This window comes from Pelodiscus sinensis, chromosome 5 (assembly GCF_049634645.1).
Source record: "Pelodiscus sinensis isolate JC-2024 chromosome 5, ASM4963464v1, whole genome shotgun sequence".
In the NCBI taxonomy this organism is placed as follows: domain Eukaryota; kingdom Metazoa; phylum Chordata; order Testudines; family Trionychidae; genus Pelodiscus; species Pelodiscus sinensis.
Window position 1 is genome coordinate 101,022,838 of NC_134715.1, and position 23,174 is coordinate 101,046,011.

General features: G+C 41.5%; 1 protein-coding gene across 2 annotated transcripts in view; it reads right to left on the bottom strand.

Moving 5' to 3' along the window:
* Positions 1-15,695: 15,695 nt before the first annotated feature.
* The window catches only part of STIM2 (stromal interaction molecule 2), a 139,887-nt gene continuing 132,408 nt past the window's right edge, over positions 15,696-23,174 (bottom strand). For both annotated transcript variants that reach the window (XM_075930612.1, XM_075930613.1), the window contains exons 11-12: positions 20,177-20,405; positions 15,696-17,068 (exon numbers count right to left, since the gene is read on the bottom strand). In XM_075930612.1, the coding sequence (XP_075786727.1) occupies positions 16,588-17,068; positions 20,177-20,405 (710 nt within the window). In that variant the 3' untranslated portion in view covers positions 15,696-16,587. The remainder of the gene's footprint in view (positions 17,069-20,176; positions 20,406-23,174) is intronic.

Genomic DNA, 23,174 nt, shown 5'->3' on the forward strand with positions numbered 1-23,174 from the left:
ATGGTAATAGTCCCAGTGTAATGCCTCTTCGCTGCCTGCCTGCAGAGAGGAGGAAGAAAAGGGCAGGGGAGTGAATTTTGTATTCTTTTTAAATAGGAAACAGAACAAAATGAAACAAATATTAATAAAGAGGGAAAAAACTAATAAAAGGGCAGAGACTGGAGGCACATGAAAGCCATTAAGGGTGCTGTTGTCATTCTGACTGAAATGAATGGCAGTAAAGAACTGGAGGCACATGGGTAATGGTTGGCCGCACACAAAGGGTCACCCACTTGTATGTGGCCAACCAAGACACTGCTACCACAAGTCTCTGATTAGTAGCTCAGGGCACCAAGATACCTAAAGTGGAGTACCCAGGGACACTTCTCGAAAGGCATACTGATTGCATTTCTTCCTACCACATGAACACTAAGTAAGCAATTCCTTTCCTTAAAAACCTACCTTGGAAGGGGGTCAAAAGTATTTGGATATTCAATGTTCAAGCTCACTAAAGTATAATTGTGATATCAATGGGACTGTACATGCCATGCAAATATAGGAACATGTGTAATATCTTGCAGGACTGGAGGCTAACCAGGTAATTTGAATGAATTGCAAATAGTGACATATTTCATCTTTGAGGGCAAGGGGCTGAAAATATAGAAGAATGGCTACGCAATGGCAATTTGTTTTTAAATGTATGCAAAGGCAAAGCTTCTAAGTACTAGAAAACAGTAGACTACCAGCTTTTAACAAGACTAAATAGCTGTCCTCAGATTTCTGAACCAATTGTTTAACTTCCCAGTTTTGTAAAACAGTTGAACAGTAAATCAGTATTTTTAAAGCACCTACAAGAGAAAATGGAGACATGAGTAACAAAATTGACCCTCCACCGCTCCAGCAGTGCACAATTTAAAATCTCTCTTCAGTTAGGATATTTAGCTTAATAAGAAATTGACTCCATATAACCTGACTTCAACATGGCAGTCCATTCAGAAATCCATCTCTATTTTGCATAGCATTTAAACTAGGGTAACAAGGTGTTGCGTTTTGGACTGGGACACTTAGTCCAGCAGGGAGCCAGGCAGCTCTGTCTGTTGATTGTCCAGTTGGCAGTGATCCTGCAACATGCAGCAGGGCTGGCAGGCCAAGTCAGGAAGCAGCAGGTATGTCCAGGTCCTATGGGCGGCGAGAAGGAGCCTGGCCCCACACTTGTAGATGAAGCTCATATTGGCAGAGTCAAGGCAGGGGAAGAACTAGTGTGACTCATGAATGCTCAGGAGGCAGCTGTGGAGGGGTCACATAGCACACACTTCTCCCCCTTCTGCCTGGCTCTCTTCTCCTCACAGTCTGTGTGGCTGGGCTCAAACTGAGGTGCATGCCTTGTGGCAAACCACTGTCTGTCATACCAGCACCAAGGAGCTTGAAGCGTATGTATAGCCTCATCTCTGAATGTTGGAAATGAGGCCATCCCTATTCCTGCATCCCTCCCCATCCCAATGTCCCCCCCCATCGCCCGCATCACTACATCTCCCCCCCCCATTCCAGCCTGCCCTGTGTCTCCCACATCTACCCATCCCAGCACTGTATCCCAAACAGCATTCACCCACCTATTCTCTCCATCTCTCAGAGATGCCACCTCCATGCTCCTCACCTTGAACAGCCCTACACCCCATTCACTTCCATACACTGCTGCCAGGGCTGGCCTTACCATGAGGCAAACTGGGGCAGCCACCTCAGGTGCCAGACTGTGGTGGGGCTCTGCTAGGACCCACAGTGTAGAAAATTGTGTCTGCTGCTGGTGCAGTGAGGAGGCATGGGGGCATCATTTGAGCCTCCCGCCTCAGGTACCAAAATGTTGTGGGCCAGCCCTGACTGCCACACTCCCATGTCCTTGTACACACCTGTGCCCCCAACATCATCATGAACCTGTTCCATTCTTCCCCCCCCCCCCATGCATCCCTCATACTCCCAACGTCCTCCCTCCTATCCCCTTCGCTGTTCCCCGTCATACCTCGGTGTTTTCGTACCTTGGTACCTTCGGTGGTCTGGACTGCCACTGTCAGCGTCATCTGGTCAGGGTCGTCCTGGCGCGCTCCTGACAGGACCTCTACTCCGTCGGTGGTGATAAACTTTCGGCTGCATGCATAACAATTGGTACTCCCTTTATTTAGAGTGTTAGACCCCGCGCACTTGGGTCAACACAGTAGATCTCTGAAAGGCCCCAGAAACAACAGATGCAGGCAAGGTTTGAAATCAATCGAGCAGGTTTATTGTCAAATGCGAAGCTCTACCAGTTGGTAACAGAGATCAATACAATGTTACACCACTGGGCACTATTGCCTGCGTTGACAAGGTACCAATGAACATGTCAGAGGGAAGGGAGGGATGGAGTGAGTAAGGAGAAGGGCATCAGGAAGGGATGGGGTGAGACAGTGGGCAGGGCAAAGGTGTTCGGTTTTCTGGAATTAGAAAATCATCAACCCTAATTTGAACAGAGACCTAAGACCTGTTGAAGAATGGCTGGCTGAGAAGGAATGGAGTGAACTTAAATGCTTTGCTAAACTAGGGCCTCAGGTATTGGCTATGGTTCCACTTGCCCATTCTCAGAGAGAAAAACTATCAAACAGCCAAAGAAGTTTGAGCACAATCACTATTTAGAGTTCTCTGTACATGGTCAATTCTCGGGATTCAATTCTGTTCAACATCCCACTTTAGATAGGGCAGGCAATACACTACTCAAATTCACCAGCAATGCTAAGGCTTGGGAGAATTACCAACACCATGTCATTAAACTCAAAAGAAAAGTATAAACTTGATAAATTGGGAAACAAGCTGAGGTTCAATGAAGACAAATTCAACTGGATCACACAGAAATAAAACACAATGCTGAATTATAGAATCCCAATTTACTGAAACGCCCACCCAATCAAAATTCAGTTATGTAGTTGAGCACTGTACTGGAATTGGTTCCCACAAGTCCTGAGATAAATGATAAATTTCTAGCCAGCTTGCCCAGGTCTAGTTCAGTCAGTTAGTTAGTAGGAGACTGTATACCAGTGATGAAATCATGGCCTCCCTACATTCATTATTGCTTCATAGGTCAGCCTCCTTAAAAGAGACCCTTAAGTCATCTAAAAGGGTATGTATGTGGTCCCCGCTCCCCACTATTATCTGAGCAGCTTCAAAATATTTAAAGATTGGGAACAATACCGAACAGATTGATTTTACACTGTCATGCAGCCCCTTGAGAAACCAGCTGGGTAGGAAAATTCATCTGAGAGGCTGAATGAATGTTGCCATAGATTTACTTTCCCTCATTTTCCTTCAGAGGAAAAAACCCAAAAGAATACAATCTTGAGGTTGTTTGAACTACATCAATAAAAAAAGAAAGCACAATAGCCATGAAAAAGGATGGGGCTACAGATATCCTGAATATGTGAACAAGATGATGCTGATCCTCCACCTACCAAACAAGTGTCATGTATCAATAAAGCAGCTGCGTAAAATATTCAGTTCTAAGTCGCTTTAGCTTTTACAATTACCCTATTTGCAATTTTTCAAATGAGCAACTGGATCAATTTCAGGTGAGGGCAACACATTTTTAAAAACAGTTTAGAAAATTGTATCTAGTAGGAACAGTTCAGAAAACTGGACATGTAGGGCCAGATTTACAGAAGTGAATAGGTATCTAACGTAGAGAGGCAACTTGTGGGGTTTACAAAAAGTGCCTAATTGAGTTAGAAATCTAGTGAGTCAACGCATAAATTGGTTGAGCCTTTCTCCATCTTTAGGCACCTATGTACCTTTGCAAGCCTGACAAACAAAAGCAAAATTGTTTGCCTTCATCAGACTTGAAACATCTTAGTTGATTACATTTTTTAAAGTTTAGTTGAAGAACCAAGGGTATGTCTACACTACCCCCCTAGTTCGAACTAGGGGGGTAATGTATGCATACCGAACTTACTAATGAAGCCCGGGATTTGAATTTCCCGGGCTTCATTAGCATAAAGCCGGCGCCGCCATTTTTAAAAGCCGGCTAGTGCGAACCCCGTGCCGCGCGGCTACACGCGGCACAGACTAGATAGTTCGGATTAGGATTCCTAATCCGAACTATCTATCTGTACACCTCGTTCCACGAGGCGTACAGATAGTTCGGATTAGAAGCCTAATCCGAACTATCTAGTCTGTGCCGCGTGTAGCCGCGCGGCACGGGGTTCGCACTAGCCGGCTTTTAAAAATGGCGGCGCCGGCTTTATGCTAATGAAGCCCGGGAAATTCAAATCCCGGGCTTCATTAGCAAGTTCGGTATGCATACATTACCCCCCTAGTTCGAACTAGGGGGGTAGTGTAGACATACCCCAAGTCCTGATTATACCTCTTGACCTGGGAGAATTCTTTGTTTAAAATAAGTTACCAGTTATATTTAGTTCTGAATAATGTTTGAAAAGTATTCACCATTCAGTAACAGTGACCATAGCGTAAAAGGGGGAAAATACTAAAGAAATCCACCATCATAGCATTTTACTACAAAAATGGAAATTACACAAAGGAAAAAAAAGCCAGCTTAATGGAAGACAAAAGGTAAAATGTCTGCAAACTGTATGAGAATCACAATTGTAGAGTCAGAGAATACTAGAATTGGAGAAGTCATCCAGTCCAGTCCCCTGCCTTCACAACAGGACCAAGCACCATCTAGATCTTCCCTGGTAGATAATATAGGTTGGGCCTCCCTGGTCCAGCACCCTCGGGACCTAACCTGTCCCAGATGAGGAATTTTGTTCTACCCAGGGAGGTAATTTTTTTCCCCCACTGATGCTGGCCCCACCTGCTGCTCTGCCTCCTCCTCCTCCTCCCCCCACTGGGCTTCCTGCCTCCCCCCCCCCAGCCCAACTGAACTCGCACTCCCATCCATCCCCTCTAGCTCAGCTGAGCTGTGTGCCAGCTCCAGCTGCCCCCACCCCTCTCCTGCAGCATGCTGGAACACTATGATCCTGGAACATCTGTGGTCATTCTGGACTACTGATGTGGCTGGACCCAAGAGTTCTGATTTATAGGGGTGCAACCTGTAGAAGCTTAAACTAACCCAATACCTCAAAAACAAAACAAAAATAACCCAGTAAGAGGTCCAAAACATACCAGCCTGGCTAAAGAGTACACCAAGAGAGGCACTTGGGGGCAAAAATGAATTAATTTAAAAATTTGAATTTCTTCTTAATGAAGAAAATAGGAAGGTGCATACATTCCTGTAAGTCAAGTATAATTAGGCAGACCATGAAAGAATTTGAAGAGCAACTAGCTAGACACAAAAATGAACAGCATTACACACTTTTTTAGGTGACAAATTTGAAGAACTATCCCAGATTAAGGTGTCAATAGAGGTGATTTGGGAACAAAATTGATCAATTAAAATGTAGTAAGTTGCCAGAACCAGTGGCATTCACCCAACAGTTCTGAAGGAACTCAAACACAAAACTGCACAACTACTAACTGTGGTATGTTATCTATTGCTGAACTCAGAATCTATACCAGATGACCGGAGGATAACTAACGTACTATCTATTTTTGAAACCGAGGCGATCCTGGCAATTACAGGCTAGCAAAAACCTAAACTTTGGTACTGGACATATTGGTTAAAATTATAACAAAGAACAGAATTCTCCAGTGCACAAATGAACACTGTATATTGGGGAAGAGACAATACAGCTTTTGCAAAGAGAAATTATGTCTCAATCTATTAGGATTCTTGATGGGTGTCAACAAAACATGATAAAGTTGATCCAGTGGATGTAGTGTACGTGGACTTTCAAAAAGCCTTTGACAAGGACCCCTCCAAACACTCTCAAGTAAATTAAGCTGCCATGGAACAAGAGGGTAAACAAGGGAAAAAAGGATCTAACACTTTCTGACACTCAATCCCAACTGCCACAATAACTGAAATAACTGAAATTACCTGAAACAGAAATAAAATAAAGCAAACAGTTGATCTTGGCACTCACTCATGCCAAAGCTAGTACTTACCTTGTCTGTTCAGCAGCAGGATCACTTTTGCTCCCTCTCAAAAACCCTTTACTGCAGCCCCCCGTTCTTAATAATCCTGATTTCTGCACTTGTATTTGTTGAACAGTTCAGCAGATAGCATTGGTTGTGGCTAAAGTAATCACTGATTATTTGCTACTTTTAATGGGAGATTGGTATTTCTGCTCCTTGGCCGGACTACTAATTAAAGTCAAGAAAATAAGTTACGTGTTGAACCTCTCTGGTCCAGAACCAGACAGACACCAGGGCTGGTCTCAACTGGCAGAAGAGCTGGCTCCATGGCTGGGGAGCCAGCTTCCAGTACCCAGCAGAGGTGGGGGCGGAGGTAGGAACAGAGTCCGTCGTGCAGTCAGGAAGCCAACAGACTGGAGGACAGCTGTTGGACTAGGAGCAGAGTGGGTCCCATGTCCATGGGGCATCAAGCTTGGTGGAGGCCTACAGTGGAGTAGGGTTGACAGACATGAGGGGAGCTAGGCCAGGTAGCTGGTGGTCTGCCAGGAGAGCCCAGAAGCCAGCAGCAGAGGGACCAGAATGATCATCCCTAGCCCAGCAAATTTCCTCATTTGGGAATAGTCAGGTCCCAAGGATACAGTACCATTAAGAAAGAATGAAAAATTCAATAATGAATGCTCATGTGTGTGTGAACAGCAGGGATGTCAAAGTGTAGTCAACTACATGATTAACCAATAAGCTTAGGCTTATCAGTTGACCTTGTCGACTACATGCACTGTACCCCACGCTGCCTCTGTCTCAGAGGCAGCAAGTGGAGGAGGGGAGGAGTAGAAGCTGATGCCCATGAGGCACTGACTTTAAGTTGTCTCTCTCTCCCATCTTCTCACCCTGCGCTGCTGCCTCTTTCAAGCAGTCTCCTACACCCACCTGCCCTCCTTCGCTGCCTCCTACAAAAGTGGTGAGGGAGGGGCAGGCACGAGCTAGTGCTGGGGCCAGCTGGCTTAAAAGCTGGTTTCCCCCCAGCACCAGCTCTGCTAAAATTTTGTGGTTACAAAACTATTCAACTACACAATATCTAACAACCCTAGCGAATAGCCAGTGGTATATAAAGTGAACATTCACACACGGAACGTTCCCGACTACTGAAATGGCTATTAAGAAAGACTTTCCTCAATGAAAAAAAGTCTTCAAAATGTGTGGCAAGATATAAAAACAGACACAATAACTAACTTGCCAAGTCACATGGCAGGTCAGTAACAGAGGCATCCAAGATTTCTATTCCTCATCTAGTGCTGCAGCTTCTGGACAGAACTGGCTCAAGGTCCATCTCTCCAATATTTGTGGTAACACGCCTTCAGTAAAACAGACAGGATTATACAGTGAAGCACTGGCCACACATTTCACAGAGACACACAGGCTCTTTGTCTTTCAGTCAGTTGAAAAGATAAAATGTATACTGTATATTGTGGAGTAACCTAAGTTGACTTAACACAAAATATTTGCACTGATATTTACTTGTCAAAGTTCAGATTTATTCAGACACTAAATATGACACCACATTAAAAATCAATATCCATTTACGAAATGAAGCAAAACCATAAGAATAAAAAAGACGACACTGTACAGCAAATCTCCAAGAGTGACATTTTTCTCCGAAAAGTAAGTGACTATAAATGTGAACAAAGATTTAATTCCCCAAACTCAATTTCTTTGACTTGTAAACCAATCACACTATAATGGGAGACAGGCTAACCTTGTAAGAGGGAATGAGATGTAACGTACTGCACAATGCCAAATAAATATTCCAGCTGCATTTTTAGAGCAATAGTGACATGTAGTGGATTATGCAAGTATTGTGCATGAATTTGTATGCATGCAGGAAAGGGGAAATTGCAGGCCTGATTGCTTGTTTTAAATTTAGTGGGTAACAATGTATACCCTCCAGAAGCTAAGAGAGAATATAGTAGCTGCAGAGTTTCCACGTGGTATATGGAGGGAAGCATCAGTTCAACATCACAGAATTCAGAATATTACTATGAATTAAAGTGCACACAAATGGTCTAGATCTTTGTTGGTTGCTACCACACTGAAATAAAGATTTTTGTTGGTATCCAAGGACTGGCCATGTTTAAGCTTTACAAAAATATTTACATTTTTACAGGGTTGAGATAAAGAACACAGAGTCAGGCTTTAATTGTGCTTGCATTCTATTAAGACATTTAGATTCAATCCACTTTCCAACTTGTGATTTGGTAATAATTTACATTTATACATGTACCTACACCTCAAGAGACCTGTTAAAAATATATATATCTGTATTGTTCTGTGAAGGCGAGTAGGGAAGAAATATACAAGGCAATTAATTAATTGCATCCCAGTAAGAGGTAATGAACAAGTTTTTAAACCAAAGGATGGGAGGGGATATGCCCTGATTTAGGTCAGTTCACACTTGCTAGGTTTTCATCTATGTGTTACTAACAAAAATGGTCTTGATCTCTTGATTAAATGTATATACTTCTTCCTCAAGATCCTTCACAGTTCCTGTTAGAACAATTAGTAAGCAAGGGCAACACACGGAAAGAATTAGATTTAGGTCTGAAGAAGAAAGCCTATTAGGATAGGTCTTCCCCCTCCAAATAAAAAAAGCTCAAGAAATCTTTGGGGTTTAGTTCAATTGAGATACTAACTGGACCTGACTCCCTCTGCACATTTGGATGGGATATTAAGTTTTTCCTGAATCATTTTGAAAAGCTTCACACAATTCCAGGCCACCATACATCTCTATTAGTTAACAAGGTCACAGGGCCAGTATACAACTTTCTGAAAAAGTTATGGTTCATTTAATCCCTCCTACAAATTTTAGTAGCCCTGTTATGTAGGAGCAATGGACTGATATTTGCAGGACTGAAAAAAACATACTGGATTCAGGTTTCTATCCAAACTATTTGTGAATGTTCAATTATTGATATATTATTACAGAGAATGCATATAAATTACAGAGATTTTAAGACTAGAATGGATAACTATTATAGCCTAACCTGACCACTTGCAAGACAGATTTCACTCTGTGGTCCCTGCAGCTAGCCCAATAACTTAAGGTTGGACAGCTGCAAGCTTTTTAGAAAGGCATCAGCCTTGAGGTAAAGACTCCATGTGATCAGAATTAACCATACCCCTTAGTAACACAGAGGGAGAATGCAATATATTTTCAAAAGCACACACAGTAGAACCTGAGATTGATGAACACCTCAAAGATGGAGATTTTTCATAACTGAAACGTTTGTAACTCTGAACAAGTGTTCTTTTTTATTTCAAAAGTTTACAACTAAACATTGGCTTTATGTAGCTTTGAAACTTTACTGAGCAGAAGAGAAAAGCTGTTTTTAGCCATCTTAATTTAAATGAAACCACAGAAACAGTTTCCTTACCTCGCCAATATATGTTTTAAAAACTTTCCCTTTCTTTTCTTAGTACTGTATTATACAGAAACAACTGTCTTGTACTGTATTTTCTTTCTTTTTTTTGTTTTTTCCCCTCTGTTGCCTGATTTCACACTTCTGTTTCCAAATGAAGTTCATGTTTGACTAACCAGTTGACGACTCTGGCATATACAACTGAGGTTTTACTGTATATACAATCATTATCAAAGATACTTACTACAGCAGATGCATTACTGTGAACAGAGCTGAATTAAGCCAAAGGAATGCCATTTCCAAGAAAAATGGTCTTATTAGTTCAGATCAGTTCATCTACAAGACTCTAAAAGCTGCCCCAACACATAACCTTAACCAAAACCACCCTGAGAATGTTAACCACAAATTGTGCCATAAATAACTATTCTTTTCTCCACCTAGTATCAAAGAATTGACCTGGTAGAAGCCCCAGAGAGCACGTCTAAGGAGGTACTATTTTTGTGTGGCCAAGACGCAGAGGTTGATCTAGTAGAAAGAGCGTAACAGAAACAGGCCTGGTACTCCAGGCAACATTCACTACTTCCATTCTTAAGGCTATCTTGGAGATGTTTCTGATCCCTTTCTTGCCCCCTATAACGAGAAAAATCAAGACGTTTCTCTGATCAAACTTTTTTGCTCTACACTCGTATGCACCTTTGTAAGATCTTTCAGGCTCATCAACCGATGTGGGGGCTAAGAAGGCAGTTGCCATGTGCCCAATGATTTTAAATGGCCCACAGCTTCCACCTGCCAACCACCACTGTTGGCAGCCCGAGTCTCAGGCCCTTTAAATTGCCACTGGAGCACCACGCTGCACACTCCGGGCGATTTGAGAGCTGGGGGACACACACTGTGGGTGCAGGGGATGCTCAGAGCTAGTTGCCCTGGCCCATCTGCCTGAGGCCCTGCCTCTTCTGGGCCCAGTGTGGCTGTTGGCTCCCTGGAGCCCTTTTAACATCCAAACAGTGGCACTGACTCTCCCACTACATTAAATGGAACAACACACACACACATACACACACACCCACCCACCCACCCACGGTTCTGGCAAAATGAGCTTTACAGTTGTATAAAACAGTGGAATAGCATACAAAGCCACTTTGTATTTGTGAAAGAATAAGAATGGGCTGATACTCAAGACAGAAAATGTTTATCTGGCAGATAAGAATAACTGGGAACACCTTATTAAAGCTTAATATTTTTAACCTAACAGAATGCATAGCTTCAAAATAAATCTTACCTAAGATCTAAAGAACTAAGTGCAAATCAAAATCACATCTGTCTTCATGGGGAGCTTAAAGAGAGGGTCTCAAAAATGTGCATTAGGAGATGAGCACCTTCTATTGAAATATCAAATGGAGAGTTGAGCCATCATCTTTGAGTCATGCTAACTGCCAACTCAATACCAAACCCTTGAGAGAAAATGTTCTAAGGTACACCAACAATAGCACATTCTTTGGCTGTCACCAGAACGTTTTTGTTCATTCTATCTAGTAGTAGTAATTGACAATACAGGCTCTCTCATTTCGCAGAGGATAGAAACTCCTTCCTCTTATACTCTGCCACCAGGAACATAATTTGCCCAATTTGACTGAGTAAAAAAAACAAACCAATGGAACCTGAAGTAGTGGTATGTTCTACCAAAGAACAGTTGGAAAAGGTTAGCTAACCTTGTTTGTCCTATTCTTCCAGCACCCTTCTGCAAGAAACTAAGCAAACTAATACACATGGGAGATATGCAGAAGCAGCTACAGCAGTTATGTGGCAAAGTACATTCTTGGTACTGGTTACAGCAAGTTGCTCTGAATGCATATCCTCATCTAACCCTATTCACTGGGAAAAGGCACCACTCACTGGCAAACAGTGTTTTAATTAGGGCTGTCAATTGCAGTTAACTCATGTGATTGACTTAAAAAACCCCCACAGTTAATCAATTTTAATCACATAGTTAAACGATACAATACCAATTTGAAATTTATTAAATAGGTTTGTATATTTTTCTACATTTAAAAATACTACGGGGTGCATCCTCAGCTCATTACGATCGCCTAGCTCCCCCCCCCCCCCAGCCCCTTTCACTTCACTGAGAGAGCCTGTTGATGTGGATGACACAATGATGTCATTCTGTCACCTGGCAGGGACATTCTGTCATCCGGCAGGAAAAACTTGAGAGAGAAACTGCTTTAAATTACAAAACAGAATATGAAGTGTACAACACTGTTTGCACTGTAAATAAAATAAACGAAAGAAATCATGTTTTTCAAGTTCTCTTCAGACAAGTACAATCTCTTTATAGCAGTGGTTCTCAAAGTGTGGTCTGTGACTGTCTTGTAGATATACTGCAGGTTTGGAGCCCAGCTCCACCCCACAGCAGCTGGGGAAAGGTGTGTGCGTGGGGGGGGGGGGGAACAGCAGCACAGAAAACCACTCGTCTGAAGTGTTTTCCTACTGCTTCCATTGGTTGGTAGGTGGCAGTGCCTGGGAGGGGTAGGGAGTGCAGAGCCAGGTAAGTGCCCCCACATCCTCCTACACCCTCACATGCACCTACCTCACCCTCAACACATTCCTGCCCCTTCCTCCTGCCCAGATCCCCACCCCGCATCTTCCCCATACATAGCCTGCTGCTGCTTCCCCCACCTTCTGCTGAGTCCTTGTACTCCCACCTCCACTCATTTTGTCTTTATGGGTGGTTGTTTTGTCATCTTCAAAAAGTATGTGTTGGGTGGTGGTGGGGCACAGGCCAAAAAGTTTGAGAATCATTACTCTCAAGTGCAACTTACAAATGTAGATGCTCACAAAAACAAAACAATGGAATACACTAGAACCTACCAAAGTCCACTCAGTCCTGCTTCTTGTTCAATCATAAAGAGAAACAAGTTTGTTTACATTCATGGCAGTTAATGCTGCCAACTTATTTACAATGTAACCAGAAAAAGAGAACATGGATTCACATGAGATTTCTGTAGCTGACATTGCAAGGTGTGTGTGCTGGATATATTAAACATTTATATGTCCCTTTGTGCTTTGACCACCATTCTGGAGTACATGCTTCCATGCTGATGATGCTCTTTAAAAACATAAGACACGTTAAATTTGTGATTAAATTTGTGATTGAACTTCTTAAAGGGAAATTGTATGTCTCCAGATCTATTTTACCCACATTCTGCATTTATACTTCATGTTTAGTAACCCTGGATGACGACTCAGCAGGTGTTGTTCACTGCAGATTTAACAACATGCAAAGAAGGTACTTAGGAGAGATTTCCAAAAATAGCTACAGCTTTGGAACCAAAGTTTAACAATATGTAGTGCCTACAAAGTAAGAGGGACTGGGTGAGGAGCATGCTTTCAAAAAGTCTTAAAAGAACAACATTCTAATGTGAGAACTACAGAACCCAAATCACCAAAAAATAAAATCAACCTTCTACTGGTGGAATGTGACTTGGATAAGGAAAATGAACATGTGAGAGTCCACAGTGAAGTCATACGTACACGCTTCAACAATCTGGCATGTAAATATGTTGGGACAGTGGCTACAACAGTGCCATGCGAGTGCCTGTTCTCACTTTCAGGTGATAATATGAGCAAAAAGTGGGCAGCATGATCCCTTGCAAATGTAAACAAACTAGATGAACAAGAAATAAGACTGAGTGGTGTATAGACTCTAAAGTTTTACATTTTATTTTTAATACAGCTATTTTGTGTACATAATTCTACATTTGTAAGTCAAACTTTCATGAAGAGATTGCGCTATAGTACTTGTATTAGGTTAACTTAAAAATACTGTTTTTGTTTTTCACAGTGCAAATATTTGTAATAAAAAAATAAAGTGACCACTGGCTACTTTATATTCTGTATTGTAATTGAAAACAATACATTTGAAAATATAAAAAATATCCAAAAACATTTAAATAAATGATATTTTATTTTATTACTGTTTAATAATTTAATTGTGGTTAATCTTAATTGCTTAACAGCTCTAATTTTAATGTAATCTGAGATACATTTGTTTATAAAAATATATTTATGACTATAAAATGGCATACATTTAACCTCCTTCTCCCCCACTCTGATCTTTGAGTTCTTGGACTGTTAGCTTTTTAGGGGGTATCTACCACTATACAGGGCCTACCTAGCACACTAGCCCCCCAATCCTGATCATGGCTTCTGGGCACCATCATAATATATTCAATAAAAAACCCTTCATCTACTTCAGATAATACTCAGAGCATGATTTTAGATAGATATGCCAGGAGCCACTCGTTTCATAGAAACAGTATGGGCTTAGAGCTTCAGAGAATCCTGTTCCATTCAAGGGTATTTAGGAGGGCTGGCAAGTGTCCAAGGGCACTTCAATGGTTGGCTTGCCAGCTGGACTCTGATAATAAGTCAATCAATCCAAAGATTTGAAGTGGAGAGACAGTAAGCTGAGTACAAGAAAAGCAGTAGGTCACTAAGTACACTGATCCCCTCTACCTAGAGGATGTTGTTACATGTCATATCCCTCCTCAAGAAGGTTGAATTTTCTGAAGCACTTTGCCAGGAAGAATCCACCTTGAATGCCAGTGACCAAAACTGAGCGCTTTCTTCTGGCAAGCAACTTGTCAAGTCTTGTTGCATTAGCTTGAAGGGCAACCAAAGTTCCAAGACCCATCCATCTGGCTAATATTCTGGATAGTTTTGAGATGGCAAGTTGCCTAAACTTATCAAAATTAGGCATGTTAGCAAGTAGTCAACTACTCACGTTCACCCTCCCCCACCCTTGCTGCCTCTGTATGAGAGGCAGAGGGGGGAAAAGAGGGAAAAAGGTGCTGGGGGGAGCTGGCTTAAAAGTGGGTTCCCTCCAGCACTGTCTTTGTAGTGCCACCTGCCTGCCCTCCCACCCCATTGCCTCTATCAGAGTCAGTGGGGGTGGGGAAAGATAGGGGTGTCTCCTGAAAAGCAGCCTCTGCCCACAGTTGGGACTGAGCAGTCCCAGCTCATGCTGGGCTCCCCTGTGGATAGGTGCTGCTCGACACTGGTCCAGAATACTGTGCCTCTGCATTTTACATGTAGAATTTTAAATGTATTAAGTGCCTGGCGGCTCTTACTATATTTAAAATGGAGAGCCACAGCTTGAGTAGCTCCTGGAGGAAGGCTCAGTCCTAGCTCCAGCTGGATCTGAGAACTACCCCCACTGCAGCCCCTTAACTATTCGTGTAGTCAATACAAATTGGATTGAGTACACAATTAGCCAGAGAACTACAATTTAACATCCTTAATCAAAATGATAAAACAACCAGCAATTGAAATGTGAAATAACTATGTTTACAGGCTCCAACATACAAGACACTCTGCTTTTTTAGACATCTTAACTTCAGCTGGTAATTCCCATATTCTTTCCCCCCCCTCCCCCATTGTGTCAGGCATACTAAAGGTTTCCAGTAAAATATGACCATTGCCTCGTAAATTCATATCAACAAAGAGAAGTCCCATATAATTGGACCTTGGTGCAGAAATAGGGAAGCGCTGTATTACTTCAAGTTGAAACAAATGGTTAAAGGTTTTGTTCATGTCTACTCACCAGCAATCTGTTTATGCAGTCAATGAATGCACTGTTTTCTACAGTACAGTGAGTGTTTTCTGGCATGGCTGGAACTCCTAATCACAGAAGTCCAGTCATAGCAGCGGCTACTCAGGCCTCTAACACAACCCCATAGTAGAACTAAAGAGACCTAGTCAACACAGGATAAATTGCTTGTGTTCACTGGAGCAAAAGTATTTCTTTGGAATTCACCTCAAAGAAAACTGGTGCTCAGCATTACACTTTTTCAGACAAACTGAATAGAAAGGCACTGTTACTGAAGCAGAACATTTTTTTCATCTCCTTGTAAAAAGAAGTGATGGTTTTGAACAACTAGCCACTGTTTTCCTAAGAAGGCTTCTTTGTTACCCAATGGTAATTTAATGCCTTATGATAAAAGCTTGTTTAATGTAAAAGTTGCTTTATCCTAACCATGTAATTTAAAGATTTTAAAGTGAGAACCAAGACACTAGTTCATCATAGTATGTGTGTGTTATAAAATTAAGAGATCATTTACTTCAAGCAGACATGTCCAAACAGCTAACTTCTCAAACTATACAAAAATAAACAGTATGAAATCCCACAAAGGGATAAAAGCTAATAACAAAAAAATTTATACACTTATAAGCATAAGCAATGCAGCCTATAGTAAGTTCAATAAACAGGTCCTCAGGAATATGTCTGAAAGAGATCAGCTAAAATCAGAACAATTACAAGCACAAGAATGTCTCCAATTTATTATCTTTACAACAGTACAAATTTTCATAAACCAAACATCCTTTGCCTATCAAAGTCTGTAAACAAGTGCTTGTATTCTCCCCCTCCCCACTTTAAGCATATGAATGGTTAAAGTTCTTCAATCAAGTTTCAATCCATTGCTTGCCTAAGGAATCAAGAGTTTCTTCTCTTGTTAAATTATCTATATATTTTATCATACATCCTGCAATGCAGTAAAATCACAGTGAAAGCCCTGGGAAAATATGGTCTTTACAGCAGGACTTGAACTGTTCTAATATAGATGCATCTAATGAAATGTCTCATAATAAAAGTGTGAGGTTTCCATTTCCCGAAATCAAGTCATTTCGAAATCGTAGGTTCTATTTAAAACCCCAAACAGATCTAAAATTGTAAAGACCCATTTCCTCAGTCATTTATAAATCTTACAGTTTCACTTGCAGAGAGATACTTTTCCAGTCTGGAAAACAGTAGTGCAATTTAATTAATTTTACTTTTTTTAAGTTACTTAAGTCCAGTAGGTAAATGTTATAGCTCCATGGAAAGATAAGAAGATGATCTGGTAAACAAGAAATGTTGTCAAGCCCATGTAGGCTTACTAGTCCATTAAAGCTTGTAAGTCCAAAGTGGCATTTTACAAAAGTTATATGTAACTAAAAACAAAGCAGAAATAAATAGGCAGAAATGACTAAACTGTCTGAACTTTTGATTTCTGACATGATCTTTAACTTTAGAGTCATTTAAATAATAGAGTTGACCTATTGGGCATTCCACCATGACAAACGGTCTGGAAGACCCAAATGGAACTATGTTCCTAAAGTTTAGAAAGTCTAACACTGCCACTGTTATGGGCTACTTCTCCATGCCTCACTTTGATTTTTTCTTGAAGAGGCTTTTTATTTTTGACGGCTTTTTGTTTTTTTCACCATTCTGGCATAGGTCATGTGGGATGCTACTTATCCTAGGGACAGTGGAGACTTGATGAATGGGTTTACTTTCACTGTTGGCCGAGGAAGAAGAGGTATGGCGAGGCTTTGGGACTGGGGTTGCGCTAGAAAGCTGGTTCATGCTGCAGGACTTTTCCAAGATGCCATTGTACACTTTGTTTGCAGGACTAAATATCATGCTCTTTGTTTCTGTTAATCCTGCACAGTCAGGAGAACCCCTGGAAATATCTGCAGTTAGCGATGAGGAGTCTCCTGTGGATGATTCCTCTTGAGACAGTTCCTCCCGGGATACCTTTTGTGGAGACAGAGTTTGGTACATCTCAAGAGTTGATGGAGGAGACTGTTTCCTTCCAAAGGACGAGTTTAAGGAGTCACACTCTGAACCTGCATTCTGTACATCCCTAAGTAAAAACAGAGAAAGAAACTGTTACATAAAAATTGCCTTTATGCAATAGGGGGTGGGGGGAGGGGAGAGTCTCAAATCTATGCCATTAGAATGCAAACACCCACTGTACCTCATTTCACTAGGTAAAAGAAGATACATTATTTTAATTTCAATCAAACAAAAGCAGTAAACTCTGTTCAGTCATTTGCAGCTCACCATAGAAAAGCAACAAACTTCATTCAAATAAAGCACTAGAATATTCTCAAAAAGGGGGGGGGGCGGGGAGTTATTCTAGAAGAGCCATACTGAGGAGTTCCCCCAAGACCTACAGAACACAGTAGAAATTCCCCTTAAGTAGCTATTTGTTTTACTAAACCCTGTGTCAAGTGTGCTCATGGAAAAAGGACAAGAGGAGGAGAAAAAACAAGAACCAAGGACAAATGTTAGACGAGGCCAAGACATGCACTGCTGTTTCTCTCCCCCCCCAAACCGAACTCAGGGTAGATTGATTTAAGTCACCAAGTGAAAAGCCTTAATTTAAATAATTAATTTAAACCTACTTTTCCATTTGTACTTCAGGTTTTTTTGAAGTGTATTCTCTCTGGTAGAAATAACCCTTAAAACTTATTATTTACAACTACATATAGCCTTTGCACTAGATTGGTACACCTTTTTGCTACTAGAAGGGCACATAACTTTATACAGTTATATAAGCAATTACACAACCTGACATTTTCAAATTCTTATCCGTACATATTTAGTATGTTAGAAAAAAGCGAATGAAATATTGCTTATTTACTAGATAATTAACATTTTGCTCATGATCCATGTCAAGCAGCTTTAGGATGATAACTGAAAACTAAACTAAACACTCAAAAGGACATAGTCAGTTTTTATTTAAATACTTTGAGAGATTATAATAGAGTTAGGCCTTCACATATTTTGTACTAAAATTTAGATTTCATTTTAAAACAGGTTTATTTTTAAGAAAAAATTAAACAAAATAAAAATCCAATTTAAATAAAAAAATCATTGATTTCTATCCCGCAGGCTCAATTTCTATTACTGAAAATACGTACTTATATGGTCAGCTTACTTTGGTATCTAAGCATGTGTCCGTGCTGCAATGTCTACTCTAGTCACCCGACTCAAACTTGTGGAGTTTGGACTTTGAGACTGTTTTTTTGTGGTGTGGATGTTCATCACTGAATATTAGCCCTGTGAGATCTGGGACCCTGGGCAGTCCCAGAACTTGTGCTACTGCCCAAGCATCTACACTGCAATGAAACAGCTCTGTAGCCCAAGCCCCATATGCTCAAGTGTAGTAAAGACATATACTGAGTACCTCACAACAGAGGCCTTCATATTGGCAGATGCCGATATTTGTGGACCATTTTTATGGATTGTGGAGTGGATGCAAATACCCGAGCAGGGCTTTTCTCCACCCCTTGCCTGGTTGCCAGGCAGAAGGGAGGCCATCAAGTAGGCCCTATGTTGCTGTCAGAGAAGAGGTGCAAGGAACTGAAACCATGTCTTCTGCATCCCAGCCATTGGATCCTCCTCAATTTAAACCCATATTTATTGATACAATACACCTATACCTTTAAAGAAAACCCCATCACCTTTTTATGAGAGACCTTTTTTATGATTGAGCTTGTATTTTGCCAGTAGTTTTTTCCAAAAATGTAATTACTACTATCAGTGATCTGAAGCAACTTACTTAGAAGGATATTTGCACACTGACAATAAGCTTCAAAAAACCCTATGTTTATACAATATGAAATTTATTTGGCCAGTGTTTTTGTTGTTAATGAAGTCAGAGCTTCTCTGGAAACCTACCCCTTCTGACTGGTACTTTAAGTGAAAGAATAATTGTATATTTATGAGGTGACAAGATGTTGTGGTAGGAGTGATTGTGACATTTTAAATGATTCCACTACAGAAACAAATAGGAAGAGAAGATTGGCTGTGAGGGAACAAAACCTCTATTAACCAACAACAGTGAAAGTAAACTTACAAAAGTCACAGAAGAAGCAGATTCAAACCTAACATGTTTGAGGAGACCTCCTCAATGTTCAACAGACAATCTAATTAGCCTAGGTGTTACATGGCTAAAGAAACTTAACTTACTGCTAGGAGAAAGAGTAGCAACAGCACTAAGTCTGCTTTTGGTCCCAGTTAAAGCTATAAGTACAAACTATTGCAAAGAAAAAGAATCAGCACAGTTTACCCAGGATTGCAGAACTGAAATAATCCTTTGGCACTGGCTAATTAGACTCCAAGGGACAACTGTGATCGTTTAGTCTGACCTGCACACTGCAGGCCACAGAACTTCACTCACCCACTCCTGTAACAGATCCCTGACCTCTGGCTGAATTACTGAACCATGATTTAAAGACTTCCATTTACAAAGACTCCACCATTTACACTAATTTAAACCTGCAAGTGATAAATGCCCCATGCCATAGAGGAGGGTCAACTCCCCCAGGATCTCTGCTAATCCGACCTGGGGGGGAAATTCCTTCCCAACCCCAGTTAGATTCTGAGCATATACCTATACCTATCTCATAGAACTGGAAGAACCTTGAAAGGTCATTGAGTCCAGTCCTCTGACTTCACAGCAGGACCAAATACCATCCCTGACAGATTTGCCCCAGATCCCTAAATGGCCCCCTCAAGGATTGAACTCACAGCCCTGGGTTTAGTAGGCCAATTCTCAAACCACTGAGCTATTCTCCCCAGAGGTGAAGAATTCTCTGGCACCCGGTGAAGAAGTCTCTGTAGTAACTCAGAGTTCTCCCTACTTAGCATCCCATCACCGGCCTTTGAGGATATTTGCTACTAGCAGTTAAGATCGGTTGCATGCCATCGTAGCTGTGATACCACCCCCTTCATAAACTTATCAAGTTCAGTCTTGAAACCACTTAGGTTTTTTGTCCCCACTGCTCCCTTTGGAAAGTTGTTCCAGATCTTCACTTGTTTATATTCACACAGCAGCACAAACAGCCCAATTGTTGTTCCATGTGGTCTGCTTCATTGTTTGACATACTTCAACCTCTAACACTTGATAATTATTTAGAGCAATCGAACCAGAGTTCTAATAATGTTTTGCTATTCATCATACCATTGTTTGTCAGCAGTGAAGTAAATTGCCTCTTCCTCCTCCTCAGTACGATAAAGGGCAGGGCAGCTTGACACTGACAGGATGTCAGGGTCAGGGGAGTGGAGGGTATGCTGCGGATGTTGAGCATTTTGAGTATGCTGAGACTGCGGAGATGATGGCACAACATTGCGCCTTGTGCGACACAGACTACTACTTCTTGCTAATGTGCTGGGAGGCTTAACAGTGGACCCTGGAGGAAGAAAAAAAACAAATGGTGTCAATTCAAAATTAACACTCTACTCTGGAAACGCTACTGCAGGGTCTTTCCCTGAGGGCAGGTATACCAGGTTAACGGTTCTGAGAGTTATATCGGCCCCAATGATTCTTAAAGCTGCTAAGAAGCTGTTCTCAGCTGACTCTTAGGGCATGTGGACAATACAATATTAAGTTGACTTAAGTAAGTAATAAAAGCCATGTTTCATGTCCAGACTACCCTTCTTACCAGGAGTGCTGCCACTAACTTACTTGTGGGGGAACATTGTAAACACCTGGCGCAATGGGTCTCTGGCTGTGAGCCCTGGGGTTGACAACCAACAGATGCTTTAAATGACATAACATCTACACAAACACAGCATCACCTTAATAACACTGACCTAAGTGCTACACATCTCACAGAGGTAGAGTTATTACATCAACGTAGTGAGAGAGTTGCATCAGCAGGAGCTGCATTTTAGGAGGGACACTGTAGTGCAAAAGCCAGCTGCAGCACCTTCATTTCAACAGAGCATTCCTTTGACCATTTGTATCCAGTTTCTCACCTCTGAGCCTCAAGGGCAACACAAAGTGCCCAAATCTCATTTGACAATCTGGCCCTGCATGTCTGTACATTAGAAATGATGGTGCTCAATTATTCTGAAGGACATCATTATCCATCCATTCTACAATAATGGCCATTCAAATCTTGCAGAAGTGAAAAGCTTTTGAGTGAGCAGTGATTTTTAAGATGATTTCACCTAACCAAAAGCAAACAAGTCTAATTACAAACGTGAACGCTAGGGTAATTAAATGTGATTTTTTTTCTAACATTGCATATTACTGGGAGTGGCAGCCAAAATGAAAAGCAAGCAAAACATGTTTGTCCAACTGCATTTGCAACAAGATCTTTTTTCCTATTTGCTAACCTTTCATTTTTCAAGAACGGCTATGCCAATCCAGGCATATTAGGTACAATTCCTCCTTGCCAGCAGCTGAGAGCACAACAAAAAAGAAGCCTGATAGAGTGCAGTTGTAATTTCTGGAAATCTTACAATCTGGTTTCAGTTTGGAAAGCATGCAGGTTCATAATGCTCCCCTGTGGCAGTGGGTCCAATCTATTTTAAGATTCTCCATACCAAGACCATTCTAGTTTGCATTGTCTGTCTTTGGTAAGAAAGGTCATGGCCAGACAAGTGTCAAGTGTGGTTACTCAACTAAAAGACTGCCAGCAAATCCAAGAGTTTGCAGATGGACTGACACCATCTGCACTTTTCTCCTTGGGCTGCTGAGTTAACGACAGATAAACTATATTCTCCGTTCCTGAGTATTAACTAGGTAGAAGTGAAAATATAAATAACTGAGCAAACAGGACAAGCAAGGAAGAGGCACATGTTGCATTGACCTCTATTTGCTAGAATCTCACACTTAGTTTAGTTAGCATCTAACTGTCACTAATGGAGGTCACTGAGAAAGTCACAACTTATGCTGCAAGTAGCAACACCTGACCTAAATGTATCAGATATCTCTGCTCCTCAGTGGGAAATGAAAGCAGCAAGCCAGACCAGGGAAATGAGTTTGCATCCAGAAGCCACAGCACCCTTGTTCACAGCTGACCTGTCTGCAGCACCATGAATTATGCGATTGTCAAATCGAGCCTACTTTTTGTTTCCCACTCCTGTGTACCCTAACTCCTTTTAAAAGAGCCTTTTAAAAATACAGTGCTGGTATTTTCAAAGGAAATTAGACTCAGCAAGCAATTACAGAAGTAACTGCCACAAAATTCTGTCCCTTCAATTGTTCAGTTTGATTGTGTGCTTGCGCTGAAACACTCAAATGTGAGCTCATCGCAATTAATCTTCACTGTCTAGTTAATCCCAGCTACAATAAAATGAGAGTCAGAGAGGTAACTGTGTTAGTCTATATCCACAAAAAACAGAGTCTGGTGGCATCTTAAAAATGAGCAGATTTATTTGGGCATAAGCTTTCATGGACAAAAACCAACTTGGTCAAATACTTCTGACAAACTGTGTTTTTGCCCACAAAAGCTTACGCGCAAATAAATCTGTTAGTCTTTAAGATGACACAGGACTCCTTGTTGTGGTTACAAGAAGATGGCCTCTCTTACTAATGCAAGGACTGAAGAAATCAGGGTGGGCTGACTCTCTAGGGTACACTTTTCAGCCACAGTTTAATTTACTTCCTGCACTACTCCTCCTGAAGTTTCTTTCCCCTGAATTTCTGTCCTTTAGGTTGCTGCTCAATTTCCCCTTTATTGGTAACTCTTCTCTCCACTCAAAGTCTCTCTCCCTGAGAGGACGTCAGCAGGCTTCCCTGACTTAATATCTTCCTTTGAGGCTGTGATGTATAGGGCCGTGTCCAGACTCAGGGGTTTTTTCGGGAAAAGTAGCCTTTTCCCGAAAAAACTTCACCTGCGTCCAGACTCAAGCCGCGTTCTTTCGAAATTATTTCGAAAGAACGTGGCTTTTCTTTCGATGGCGGTAAACCTCGTTTCACGAGGAAGAACGCCTTCTTTCGAAAGAAGGCGTTCTTCAATGTAAATAGGGCTTCTTCAAAAGAGAGCATCCAGACTCGCTGGGTGCTCTCTTTCGAAAAAGCGGATTGCTCTTTCGAAAGAAGCCTGCAGTCTAGACATAGCCTAGGAGGAGTGCTAGCCAGCACCTGGTGACTAAGGGATTAAACTCAGGTAGCTAGCAAGGGTGTTGGCAGGGGGCCAGAAGAACCAATGGGGATACAGTGCTTAAAT